Source organism: Amblyomma maculatum, chromosome 10 (genome assembly GCF_055883805.1).
Source record: "Amblyomma maculatum isolate TAMU_Amacu chromosome 10, ASM5588380v1, whole genome shotgun sequence".
Classification (NCBI taxonomy): Eukaryota; Metazoa; Arthropoda; class Arachnida; order Ixodida; family Ixodidae; genus Amblyomma; species Amblyomma maculatum.
The window spans coordinates 64,709,479-64,723,903 of record NC_139353.1 but is presented as its reverse complement, the minus strand read 5'-3'; the positions used below and the strand labels follow the sequence as shown (position 1 = coordinate 64,723,903).

At 42.0% G+C, this 14,425-nt stretch overlaps 1 protein-coding gene across 1 annotated transcript in view; it reads right to left on the bottom strand.

Annotated features, from left to right (window-relative positions):
- Positions 1-12,770, bottom strand: part of LOC146176703 (uncharacterized) — a 13,335-nt gene extending 565 nt beyond the window's left edge. Inside the window, exons 1-2 of the mRNA XM_084581364.1 lie at positions 12,620-12,770; positions 3,514-3,839 (exon numbers count right to left, since the gene is read on the bottom strand). Coding sequence (XP_084437490.1) covers positions 3,514-3,839; positions 12,620-12,770 — 477 coding nt within the window. The remainder of the gene's footprint in view (positions 1-3,513; positions 3,840-12,619) is intronic.
- Between the last annotated feature and the right edge of the window lie 1,655 nt (positions 12,771-14,425).

Genomic DNA, 14,425 nt, shown 5'->3' with positions numbered 1-14,425 from the left:
TTGGTTTCTCAGTCGGGCTCTTAACCACAGAAGGGTGTGTAGTGCGAACTAAAGTCTTGAAGTTCTGCCCCTTCTCTTCGTAGAGCTTCCTGGTCGAATAATTCTGAAGACTACCTTCGTCGTAAGCCTTGTCGTCATAAAAATTTATCTGAGTCAATAAATACCAGAGATCGTTAAAAAATGCTACAAACTGCTTTCTCTTTTTGTCATAATGGCAAATTTCAGTGCGGTGTCCCCGCGTACAACTGACTTGATATGTGCGAAGAAACGACAAGCGGAGTCAATAAAGATAGAGGCGCCAATTCCACGTTTAGGTTTGGTTTCGAAATGCGCATACACGTAAACTAAGGTAACATAATACGAGCTGTGTTATTTTATTTTTTTTGTATTTAACTGTGCCATGAGTACGTGGAGGCCGTACTTCCATCTCGCACATGCAATACCGCCATAAATGGAACATTTCAGAAGCGTATTTCAGCATTTCAGTTCATTGTTTACAAAAACCTCATGCGATATTGAGGTGGCCGTACACGACAACACAGCTATGAAAGAAGAAACGTCCCAGTCGTCATCCTTTTTTTCCGAATATTTATTACCCTTCCCTAAAACAACACGCCTAGTATAATGATCCTCCCATGTTTCGATACGTGCCGTGGTTCTTTTTTAATATCAGTTTTTTTTTTTACTTTGATGCGAATATGCGAAATTGTGCCTCTGCAAAAGTGTGAATGGTGGTTAACGGATGTAGGTAAAAACGTCCCCGGAGTTAAAGGCCGCTGAAAGAGCGGCAACTTGGAAACAACATACAGCAAGGTGAAAATTCGACCTAAAAATGAATTCTTCCGGGCTTCTCGTCGCAACAAATGCTCATTTTATTTCATTGCTTCTTGGGTTTGAGAAATATATAAGCATCATCTGAGGAATGGTTCCTCTGGGTGCCTGAGTTGTTTGCATGCACTGCGAAAAAGCATGCTCAAAGAGCCATCTGACTCTTTCACGTTGCGTGGTTCCGAGCTCGGCAGTTAGTGCTTCACTCAATAAGGCAGGTGTAATCAGGTCAGTAACATTTCCCGCTCAAAATGGTACAAGCTCCTCAGAGAGTGGGAGCCCTGGGTAGCAGTCTAAAACAGAAGGCTGCTTTATAGAACTACCTCGAAGACCTTCCGTTGGTGAGGTTCAACCCTTGCTCTGAAGTAGTTGTAGACTCCTTGCTGCACTTCGGTCATTATTGAGATGCTTTAGTATGGAAGGCAGGCCGACATTTAAACACTCGTTGACCATTGTCACCGTAACGCATCGCTCCAAGCTTTCTATCCAATAAAGCCGGTGGTCAGCTCGCATTTCCCTCGCAAATAAGGCAAACGAAAGGGCTGTCACTGTGTTACCATCGTAACTTTTTTCTTTTTATCAACGCCCTACATCAGTTGGATATTCAGTCAGTTCTATGCCAGAAAGTGGAAGCGCTGTAGTATACATCATTGCACGGGAAACCCACTCCTCTCTTGGGGACCTTCTTTCCTACTTCGAAGATAGGGACTTGTTTCCGAGGACATTTCTTTGAAGTCATTTTTTGTCCGGGGATATTATTTCCGGTAATGTCTTTACCGGAAACCGATTTTTACCTACTCTAATAAAACATTGCATACAAGCGCTGAAAAAAGAGCGTTAAACGCCGTTAAATGCACCTGAATACTCGCGATTATATGTGCTGATTCATCATTTTAATTTTTAATTCCACTTTTGTTTTCGCCTAAGGCGTTGAAAAAGTGTAGTTAGCAATCCTAGCCAAGCGTTGCGAATAAACCATTTGAGCATATCCAATATATTGATTTTGTAATGTGTGCATGAAAGCGCTTGTCTCGTGTGGACGCGAGTCGGTTTTTACACTACGTGAGAGCACATTTTTCACTTTTGAGCGGCTCTATCATAAATTTTCAATAGCTTTTCTTGTAACAAGCTACACCTAAGTTCGCAATTCACGCTTCGAGCCAAAATCACCGTGTCTTTAGTCGTGTACTTCCTCCTGATGTCCTAACTTTGTGTCACTGGTATGAGTAAGTCGCATCAAAAGAGGAGGAGCGCCAGTGAAGAGGTGCTTCCTCAATTTAGATGATTCCACTTTCATACGGCAGCCCTGTTCATTAACTCAAAAACGTTAAAGGTTTCTGTTGTCACTCTAAATTAAGGTTTACGTACATATAAGGCACTAAAAGCTTTATTTTTACTGAACTGTGCCAGAAGGGCTACAGAAAACACTGGGAGAGGCTTTCACATACCCATTACCTTCAAACTTAGCCGCCTTAAAGAGCAGCTGCATCAATTTTCTAGAATTTCGCGATATTCAAGGATTCAAATCTACATAGGCTGTAGGTAATGCATGCAAAGTGTTTTTGCGCTAGCATTCAAACTGATGGCGTAATCGACGATTGCACCTCGAGCTTCTCCTCACAGCAGTAAAGTTATGCGGAGAAATTCAGTGATGACGCCACGGACGGTACTATTTCTGATGTTCGTTGCCTTCGCCCACGTTCTGCTGCACATTTTCTGACGGTGCTAATCAACATTTTCTAGGGCTTTGTTTTCGGCAGCCTTCTTTCATTTCTTCAAACCAAGTGTGTCTATACAGAAAACGTACCGGTACCGTCAATGACGTCATCATGTGTCACTGTGCAGTACGGTGAAGCCTGATAGCCGTGGCGATTTTAATCGCTAATTGCGCCATTGTTCCAAATGCTAGAGTCAAGAGATTCCGCATGCTTTAAGTACAAGTTATATTCATTCAACTGCTCGAAACTCATCGAAATCTAAAACCGATGCACCTTCCCTTTAAAGAACACAACCTTTCCATTTAGGTTACGACTCAATCCAATTTTTGGCTATGAAAATTCCCCGTATTCCATGGGAACCATTGCCTTCGAAGCTTGATACTTCTCCTGCAACCTTGATGCAAACTTCCTCTCCTTTGTATTATTGCTCCTCATTTCTGCTTTCGTTTCCGTCTTCACATCAGAGCCTGTTTATTTGTCTGTGCCACATTTGCAGGGTGGACGAGACCACTCCACACATGGTTTGTGTATCTCCCAAATACACTGCAAAAGACGGCTATATGGTAGCACTGGAAAATCTTGACCCACATACGCCCGCTGATCCCGGTTAAGATTCTAGGACAGTGGCCGCAGAGGTCATCTGCTGTAAAGGCCTGCCAGGCGCTCTTCCCTTTCATGATATTGGCAGACATGGACGATACGCTATGTGCGCTTTTCGCCTACTAGTTTCTTTGACCCTGCTACTCATTTTCCTCCATCACCCTTATATCTCTGAATTTTCCTTCCCTTAATGCACGGCAATAAAAAGGCTTCTTTAGTGAGTTAAACTACCCGCCTTTCTTTCTTCTCCTCCTCCTTTCTTAACGCTACAGCGGATATACGAAAGGAAATTGCCATTAAAGCGACACGAAAGTCGTTATGTGGATATTATGCATTTAGATGCCATAGACGAACTAGAGCGCCTCACCTTGAATATGACCGTAATCTTTGCGTCAGCTTGCGTCGCCGCTTCTCCCTCCTTCCCGCCGCAATACTTCCATGGGATGCTTGCAGTCATGCCAGGACCTTCAGTGGCCAGATCCACTTGAACGAACCTTGAACCGTCGCGGCAGTAGGACTGTGGGACTCCGTAGAGCTTCAGTCGGTCCAGGTCACTGACGACTAAGCTACCAATGGTGAGGCCCGGAAGTACTTCTTGGGGCTTGGGATACGGAGGCGTGTACTTCTGCGGCAACCGGCTGACTATGGACTCCACCATGTTTGCCACATCAAGGTCAGAAAAGTCGCAGATCACTGCGTATATTAAGGCGCATACTGTGCTTCATGTAACACATAACAAGCTATTAATGGAGTGACAACTCTAAACAAAATACATTTATCCTATGCCTCAGTGAGCATTCCTAGGTGCAAATCATTGCTCACTTATTTATGGACAACCCTTTCAGGAAGAAACCTTTTTCCTTCCTTTTTCATTTTTCCTCAGGTTTTACTCATTTGTGCGGCACTACCAAAACTATATCGTTATTCATATGCACGTTTAATAAAGATTGATTTATTATCACGACTATGCTATTATTCTTATACCTAAAAGAGCCTGCACTTGTTTGGAAGTTAAAAGGAGCCCTCTAAAATTTCGTTGTGTTTTTAACTAAGCTCATATATTCGGTGGCTTGGGATTTAGCTCGTTAACTTCTTCTTAGTGATGTTGACTGCTTCATATCATCTGTAGCATATTGCTCGGGCTTTCCATGACACTGATTGTTCGCAACAGGTACAAGGCGCTGTGATGAAAAGCATTAACAGTCGTTCGACAGTTAAGTGCGTAATAATGAAACCAGAAATAATGCACAAATAATTAACCTCTCCTTCACTACCAAAGCTACAAAAGCAGTTTTTATTTTTTACAAAGCCTGTAAGCCAAGCGCAGCAACATTCTGTGTTAAACCAAAATGTGGTTTGGTGTCCCCAATGGCTGATGGGAACCTGAACCTGGTAATTTTATAAACGCTTCATAGAGGGCGCCACTTGGTTTTCAACTCTATATACAGGCAAGTATTATGATAATCAGTGCATTGGGATAGGAGACTTGAACCATTTAGTTTCATTGCTGGTGCATAATGAATTACGACTAAGCGAAGCCAAGTATAATCAAAAGATACAAATTTAAACAGCTCTAGCCCACCAGCTATGTTAAAACCATTTCATTTGCAATAGATATAAGGCAAACTATATTAATCGTGGTGTCTCATTTGGCAAATTAGAAAGCTGACACTGCGGCTAAACAGTAAATGAAATTTGATAACTCATATTACTTCTGGCTATGACGCTAAGTTGTTGCTTGTTTCAAAATATGACTTTATAGCTAAGTCTGGAACAGCCACATATACACAAATAGTCACCGAGGCGCTGGATATCCAAGATTCGAGAAACCGGAAACTTCACTTCAGAAACGTGGCATGTAAAATATTCGGACCTCATTTTCAGTCGATTATTCTTGCATTTCACATATGATCGGAACACAGATAATTCAATCACTCTTAGAAAAGTCGTTTACACGTTGTATTAGATATGTAGAGCAAAAGTAATTTTGAATCACATCAATAAAAAACGCAGCAAGGTTTTTCCCCTTGTGTTACCAACACCTCTTACAGACAACACTGTAGCTTGAGAACTCGTATAAAAAAAAAGTAACAATTTCGAAAATTTCCATCGGCAAGCGCGTTGAAATCTGCGGAATTTCTTTATTGTTCTTAACTTATGATAGGAGTGAGGCACTTTTCTTGCTCTCTTTTCCGGTGTTATCCAGTTTTTAATTATGATCTCGAAGTTTACTCTCTTATGTGTGAGGCACTCGGGCTAATTGGTCCTAATATACTTTTATCTAATATTTTCCGGGAAATATTTCTCGTTCGAAGCCACAGTTTTACCAGGCAAGCATGTCTACAGAAGATAGAGGAGCAATCTCTTAATAATCGCGTTCTAGAAAGGGCTGCATGTTATCGCTTTTCAGTTACCATTCTAGGAAAACTGGGACATAAGAGCTACAGCGAGAACATTCAACGTGCTCTTCGCAAAATGCGTTTGCATACATTTTAATGTACCGGCAGTAATAAGCTCACCCACCTCAGACCAAGAATATTGTGCGGTCATTCTGGTTTGTTCCCTTGGTTTCACGCTTAAACAAAAAGATCATCGGGCAGGATTCCCATCTGTCGTAATGAAATTCTGGTACTTGTGTTCGGTAGCTGAACCCATCACTACAATACTCGCTCACAAAAAAAAAGAAGTTGTACCTTTTGATGTACCACTGTCACCTCCTTGTGCTGCAACCGCAGCGGCAACGCCGACTAGTAGGAAGACAATTGTTGCGGCTCCCATCGTAATGCCAACAGGGCTGAAACGAAAGTCACCATAAAGTTAACAAATATATTAACTTTGTATATTACATTATTTTGATATTCTAATATTATTTATATATACATATAATATATTATAATAATAAATATTTTATAATAATATAAACATATTATTTATATATTTAACATATTATATGTCAAAGTTAACAAAATATGTTTCAAGAGATGGCAGCAGTACTCTGCACAAGGTTTTATATTTGCCACCATTTTCGATTCCACTCTAATGTCTTCCGGATATGTTGGTCATGAATATCTAACTTATCCTGCTCCTGGCTATACCCATATTCTATTATTTTTGGTAGATTCGCTGAAAAGATTTCGCTGCTACTTTTCTTTCCATAGAGTTATCCGCCAATGCAGCAAAGTTCCTATTTGGTGTACCAATCTGTGCGACCATTCTGTAAGCATACCTGAAAGCTGCCAAACCTAATTCTAGAGCATTCCTCCGTGTAGTGTACATTGAACAGAAGATATGCCACATCTCTTGCCCGTAGCACAAAGCTTTTGTATTGCGAGTGTGCTTTCAAGTACAGCTTTCATTTAACATGAACACGGCAGCCTAAAGCGCACACAGAATTGTACTCAACAGGCACACACAAGATCACACAAGAGGAGTTTGCGATGCCGCTGTTTTCGAGGGCTTTACCGCTTATAATGCGCCCAAACTATCATCCCTGTCTGCAAGTTTGTTGTTCTACTTTCTGCATACAGAATAGGTGGATTTGCTTTTAGTTCTAAACGGATTAGTAGTGTACCAATTAATTTTTAACCGTTCTGTAGAAACAAGTTTGATCAAAATATTTTCTGCATTTCAAAAAATGTAAGTACCACAATGCTTGCTGCAACCACACGAATCAAAACTTTGTTATCTACTTTGCCTAAGTCAAATAGGCACCCAAGAACCATGTCTGAGACGGTACGGAAGCGTAATTCTTGGCTTATCACAACCGTAGTTTGTTTTCATCAGATAATACCAAATTTATTTTAATGCGCACCCCAATCGGTTGAAGCGGAGAACCAAAAGCATATGAACCCTTGCAATTTATCGCGACCGTAATGTGCGGACACAAGTAAGAATAACACTAGACAAGACCTGGTAAACCTTTATATCGCTAAAAGCGAATTCCGGACAAGTGTTATCTCCAGGTAAGCAGAATGAATCATAAGACAACAAGCGAGAGCTAAAGTTATGTGCAACTAATATTACTTCCGGTACACTTTAGGAACAGAGGAAACGAGTTGGCGCTCAGTATAGCTCGAGGTTATATCAGCCGAGCTGTAAGCGAAGTTGAGTCCCTCACTTTCACGACAAAGGCAATCAGATCATTTCACAACGGTACTGATCAGTTTAAGTTAGTAAGGAGGCCATATGCGTCACCAGACAAGATCGACAAAAGGCAGAAAGTAAACTGGCATCGTTTCCAGAAGCGAGCCTACTTTAGTCCGTCTAAGCTTGCATTCATACACCCAACGCAACGCAATCCAACAATAAAACGAATGCAGTGGGACAGCCATTCTATGGAACTGCAGAAAGGTGCCTACTGCCATTTCTTCCTTTAAAAGGTGGGAGTCTATATTGTCTACCTAACACCGGCTGGCGGAAGACCGGACAACAGAGTTGACTTCCGTTGTCGTTGAGAACCATGGGCTCGAAGCCATCTAACGCCGAAATAGAGCTCAGTGCTGCAACATATCTGTTCCAATCCGTTCCAAAATATCTTCAGCCTTTTCTTTAGCCTGTCTATACTTACTGCCCCTTATATGCTCAATGCACGCAATCTAACTTACAAATAATGCGGCGAGAGAGCCAGTTACTATCACATACTGTGGAACAGCGAAAAGGTGCCTACTACCTGTCCCTGCACTGTAGCGGTGCAAAGCTATATTTTCTAGCTCAGACCGGTTGACGGAAGACCAGGCCGCCAAGTGGGCTCACATGGACGCCGATATTCACGGGCTCAAAGAATTCTTGCATATCGCCCACTTTGGGCTCAATGCTGAATATAAATATTTTCTAATCCATTCCAAAACATCTTGATCTTTTTTTACGGGTGCGAAATTTAAAAAAAAAACGTTAATCATCATGTGGCCGATACTTCTGCAATATCTAAAAAATGATCGCTGTGCCCCCAAAATTGGTGTATCAAAGACAGAATGGTAAAATGATAAGAGCACGCTGCACTCAATATCATAGATCTCCAAGCCGACAATGGCTCTGGAGAACCTACGCTCTTCTACCGAAAGTGGCCACAGAAGAGAGTGCGATCGCTCTTCAGCGTGGATGACCATAACGCGCCGCGTGCTTCAGTATAATGCTGTTACTAATGCAAGCGCTTTATTTATCCGATAGATGACAGCTCCCCAGCATGTCGACAACGTTTATCGGCAGTGTATGTCGGCAGTGTGGGTCGGAACACTGCCGCAACGTGGTTCCAAATCCGCACCAGAACCAACTGATCAGCTTCGAGAGAACTATACTACCTCGGCAGTCGAGCACGACAGTTTAACACACTGCCGCGCTGTTCTCTTCATAAACCTTAATGTGCGCAAAAAAAAAAAAAAAAAAAAAAAACAACGTAAACCTCAGAGAATGAAATTGCAAAGCGAGAACAACTATCAAGAAATACGCATGAAAACAGAAAGAAAATAAAAACAAAAATAAACAAGACGAATACGCCACCAACTAAATAAAGAAAAATAAAAACTGCTGAAAAGTAAAGTAAAAGCTAATTGACACGTGGAAAAGAAACGAAGCGCAGATCAAGGTCATTAGGGAACCAGGCCTGGAACCCGTAATGCATTCGCTTTCCTCACCTGAAGACACTTAAGTGCACTGAGGTACTTTTTGGTTTCAAACTCAAGAAATCACTGATCTGTACAATGCAGCGCAAATGCTGCTGGTGAAGCAGAAAGTTTCTTGTGTCTAAATGCGAAACCTCAGCGGAAGGTAAGTCATTTCCATAGGGAACATATACGACCTGGCCAAGTACAGCATTATTTCATGGTCACACGGAAAAAAGCGTGCTAGACTCTCAGAAAACATTAGCCGATATGTTTGTTCTTTCAACGTCACTATTAAGAGGTTGCATAATGTGTAGAATGTGAATAAAATCACACTTCGGAGTATCGCACCATGATTCGGTTAACTTATTTTCTTTTTTAACTGTACGTAAATAATTACATGGTGGCTAAGTTTTTTGAATTCCTTCGGGCAAAGCACACACAAACGACAACTTCTAGGACATCATGCGACCAAGTTTAAACAATGGTTCCAGTATCACTGTAAGGTTCGATCACAGGATTTTAGTGCCAGATTTTCGTAAAAGTTCTTAAAAGGGCAATATATTTAGCAACGCATGGCTGTAACTCGGAAGACGGCTGGTAAACAACTTAAGTTCCCCCTGCGCTCTTTATGCTTACTGTGTGCTTGGCCAACGTCCGTATGGCAAAACTTCATAGCTCCAATACCGTTCGGAACGTTGGTCTGGATGGATGGGACTACATGAACGGGAGTGCACGGACGGATGGATGCAGAGCAACTCCAAAGTAGACATGTCTAATACAGACCCTTACGTCTAAACACGCTGCTTAAGGTTATAAGTTACATTATGATCATTTTTCTTTCAGTATCAATCTCTTCACGCTGTGTCTAGTAACCTACCCTGTTCATTGATCATGGGATGCGAATTTAGGTACAACCGTCCTTGCAGCGTTCTCATCTATTCTAATTTCAAAAAGGAAACTGGAAAGCCTTCCTTACCGGTGTACTGTATATCCTGAGTTCGCAAGGCGACTGAAGCCTTTCCGAGCTGGCACTGTGTGTTTTGTGAGTTTGCCCCTTTCGTCTTTATACCCTTAAGAAAGGTAAGCGGCCGAGGATTACAGCGGGACTGTTTACGCGTGCGCAATCGCGCAGTTTTCCTGTAAGGAGCCACGACTCTTTCCTCTTTTGTAGACTGTATCCTTCGCCCTCAGCTTTCTTGGTCAATTAACATTACGCTCTAGGGGTGGGAGAAAAAAAAGGAACAGCCACCTCTTGCGCATGGCGAGAGAAGACAGCTTTCATTGGTGCTTCGAAGAGAAGAAACAGTACGCCTGAGACGCTTTGTATGCATCTGAGTATAGAGATCAGCATGAGAAACATCCGAGACACCACCACAATGCGATTTCTCTCAGTTGCTTCTAAAGCATGTTCAATGCTCGTAAACAAGGAAAAGCTGTAGTAAAGCTGTAGATTTGCGGATAGCACACATTGCTACTAGATACGAGAAAAATAGAACGGTTGTCGTCGATTGTCCCACTATTTTTTCTTGGTGAAGAACGCTTGTATAGACGTGCATGGGGCGTGATATATTCCATAAACGTAAAGCGGTTGCGACTGTCCCAAGAGAAAAATTGCCCGGTGCTGCGAAAATAGGCATGGCTAAGGATGTATTGCAAAATGACACGAACAGTGACACTCGCTTTTGAGCTTGAGAAAGCCACCCCCATGACTCTTGCGCCAGAAATACTTTGAAGAGTGCACACTGGTGTTTTTACTAATCGTGAAGATTGTTTTAGCTGTGGCGAATTTTCGGTGGCGTATGGACGCATGTTTCTTTTTTTTTTCTTTTTTCATTGTGTGGTCCTCCATTTTATAGTCCACAATACATGCGACAACATTCATGACATCCTCAATCATCAACCACGAAGACAAGTGTGAGGTGGTCACTAGCTGTTGAGCACATTTTTCCATCCACATACAGAACACGCCGAATGTTTTAATGTATTCTCTTCGAATATCGTATAGCTGTCCGACCTTCCTATATGTTGTTTTTCATTTTCAATTTATTTATGCGTCACATTTATAAATTTTAGTTATTTCTACAATTTCCAAATAAACATTCTTTAGCGGATCCTATGCCGAAGGCTAAGGTCAGCTCCATGTTCACAAATATGATTGAGTGAAGTGGAAGTCTGTACGCACAGATACAAAAAAATTATTGCACACGTCGTGACATCAGCACACTTAGGCTAGACAAAAATAAATTGCTACATTATCATGTCATAGAAACACTGCATTCTCAGCGTGTTTATGAAGAAAGAGTGCAGAGGAGAGAAAGATGACTTATGAAAGTACGCTTTCATTAGCATCAGACAAAATCTATGCCACACCTGTCTTCACAAGATGGTGGCACACATCACTTTACTGTACACCATGCAAATAATGAATCATATATATATATATATATATATATATATATATATATATATATATATATATATATATATATTTACCGCGAACTGTTACTCTAGAAACCCAGTTGAAAACACTTCACCCAGAACTACCAAAAGAATGCCTCTGGAATGTAGTTGTGGCAGGTCACATTGCTCTTTACTAATTTTTAGTAAGTTTCCTAAAAAGAAATTGAGAAATCCCGATAAATGATTCTGAAACGAGCTATATGGCTTATGTCACATCTTCACATGTAGAATAAGATAATTCTGTTGCATGTTGCAGAGATGGAAATCTCACGCGTGTATGCCGCATGAATCTGGTTGCTCGAAAACAACGTTTTCCTACAACAGGAAAGCTGAAGGGAAACATTATCCCTCACCACCTCGATATTGATCATCAGTTATGTCGTCAGATGCTTATTCACACTTTAAAGGCCTTCTTAATGAAGCTAAAAACTGAGCCCCTCCAAGCTATATTGGTGTGCATAACAGCAACTGAAGCGGTTCCGTGTGAAATAAATACCACGCGAGCTCCGCAGTCACGCAACCTTGGAAACGTTTTCCTTGTCGCGGGCTTACCTCCACGTTGCAGGGTAAAGCGAAATGTTTTTGTCTGGCTTCATTCCTCGTGTACTCTGCCACATATGGTCTGTATGTGTGGCAATATAGGCGTAAGAGCAAAAATTAATAGCAGGAAAGGGTTGAATGTAGTTTGGACGCGTGCAAAGGTGTCACGCACCATGAATAGTATTCATTTTGTACATGCAAGCGGAATACCTTATTGCGGAACGCATTAGCTATCTGGAGGCAAGAAAACATCGGTCAGGTCTCATTTCCATGATGAGAAGCTGCACAAGGTGTTCTCCGACAACCAAAATGAATGAAAACCAATTACTTTGAAATCACCCTACCGCATTGTTTTAGTTTTTAACTACAAAACAATTAATTCTTTTCGAAATTTACTACCATGGCGTTGTGGCAATAGTGTACCTTTTGTCAGTCGTATTAAAGTAATCCCTTTATTGGAGTACGGTTTGAATTATTATTCTCTTTAGTCATGAGCATTTATTGTCACACAACATAAGTAAACATAAGTAGAAACTTTTGTAGTCGTAAGAGTATCATCGCTTAATATTGTTACGTGGTGACAAGCAAAGAGCCAGCGCAACATGGCGACAGGATGAACGATGATTTTATGTCCGGCCTAGCGCGAGAGGTCCTCTCGCGCCACTGTCGATCTTCGCAACACTTCCCGGCGCCACCGAGCGATCGGGCCGATCGTCTCGTTGATGTCGATGGTGACGTGATGGCGTAGATGTTCAAGAAACGATAGAAGAGAATGATGCGCTTGACACCACGATGACGATGAACACAATAATGCTTGGGTGATCCATATCCCCTGGAGCTGTTTCAACCATCCGCCACCAGAGTCCATGGAACCGATGGCTCGAGGTCGCGGCGAGCGGCTGGGCCGGGGTTCATGTACATGTCCGCTTCCTTTGGGTCCTTCGGGTTTTTCGGGTCCTTCGTCTCGTGTCTGGTTGGTCTGCCTGTTCTCGTTATCTTCCGATCCGGGCTGAGGGTTGGGCATTTGTAGTTGGGCGGGTCTGGGCAGGAAAGGCTGAGGCGAAGCTGCTCGGCGATTCCTTTCTTACAGATGGTATCGATGCTCCAAGGCGAGGATGGGGATCACATACCCCGCATCTCCAAGTAAAATGTTACGTGGTGACAAACAAAGCGACAGCACAACATGGTGACAGGATGAACGATGATTTTATGTCTGGCCACTGCTGATCTTCTCCTTCGCAACAACATATTGCTTGGCGCGAGTGCCACACCAAGAGGCTTGTAAAAATGCTCAGTCAGTACTGACTTCCCTTTTATTCTGATGCTGTTTTGCTTTTAGGTTTACCTAGAACTAGCTTAAACTGTAAACGACAACAGCTTCAAAAATATTTTCTTCTTTTATTCGTCTTAATCGTGTTAGAATTGCTTCAGATCTTGTAGATAGTTCCGGGAACACCAATCAAGCGTATCCAAGTATTATAAACAGGCGGTGTGTTCTAGCCCTAGCGAAATCCACTGAGCGTCGTTTCGAGTTGCATGACATTGTCTGTAGGCTGTAGGAATTTTTCTTTTACTAAACCAAAGTTTTATAAAATACTGTTTAGCTCGATTTCTATTCTAATTGGCTTGGGGAAGGAATTGCGATTGGTAAGCTTTAGAACGTGTTTAAAAGCAGCGGCCTGCAACATTTTCACTAATACCTGTGAATGAATCTATCAAACTAAGAGTGTTTTAAACAGCAACACTGAGCCCTTTTCCTTGGCATTGTACGACATCGATCAGAGGCTGCATGCACCCTTCAGCGTCCTCATGTTAATGCATGGAATGTGAGTGTATTTTCAAACATTACGTTCTGTATTTGTTTGATGGCCACGGAAACGAAAAAGAAGACGAACAACGACGCGTCGTAAACATGTTAACAAAATTAAAAACGCGCAATCCCATGAGTGTGGTGACGTTAGCGTGTTTCCCTGCCTGAGTGGCATCCAGGCACAACCTTCAAAAACAACCTAGCCTCACTCACAAATGCAAAACAAAGAGCGCAACAATACCTCTAACAAAGGGAACACACAAGTCGGGTACATTAAAGATTGCTGCTTGCACTTCTAGTGGTTGGTCCTGGCTCAAACTGGAAGTATGGTAGTCTGGACTCATTGGTGTTTTCAATTCTAAGTAGCTGCACACCGTATGCATTGAATCGTTGGCAAATAAGTTGGAATTTTAAATGCTAACCACATCGCATACCTCGCTGTCCTAGCCTGTCTCGAGGGGAGCATCGCCTTCCCAATTGGTTCTTCCACCCTTACTTTCCTACGCCGCGTAGACTTCTTGCATGCAAATGTAAAATAACGTACAATTTATGGATTTGGCGCTCACAAGCTTCTTACCAACCTCATCTCCTCATTTCTATAGCCTAGTTAAAGGTCGTAGAAGCAGGTCCCCATCTACCACGACATAAGGCGAGCGGTAATCTCGTCATTTTTTTTGACACGCCCTTCCCAATCTCGGTCATAGTTACGCGATCACTCTTCAGCATGTCTTGTTTTGCCCATGGCAATAATAAAACGAGTGATAATTGCGTAACACAAATTCAATGGAACGAAATGTTACTACCACTAGGCTTCCCTTTGCTGTAACATGGAAAGTGCGTTTATTGATGAGTTAGGATGTTCTGAAAGC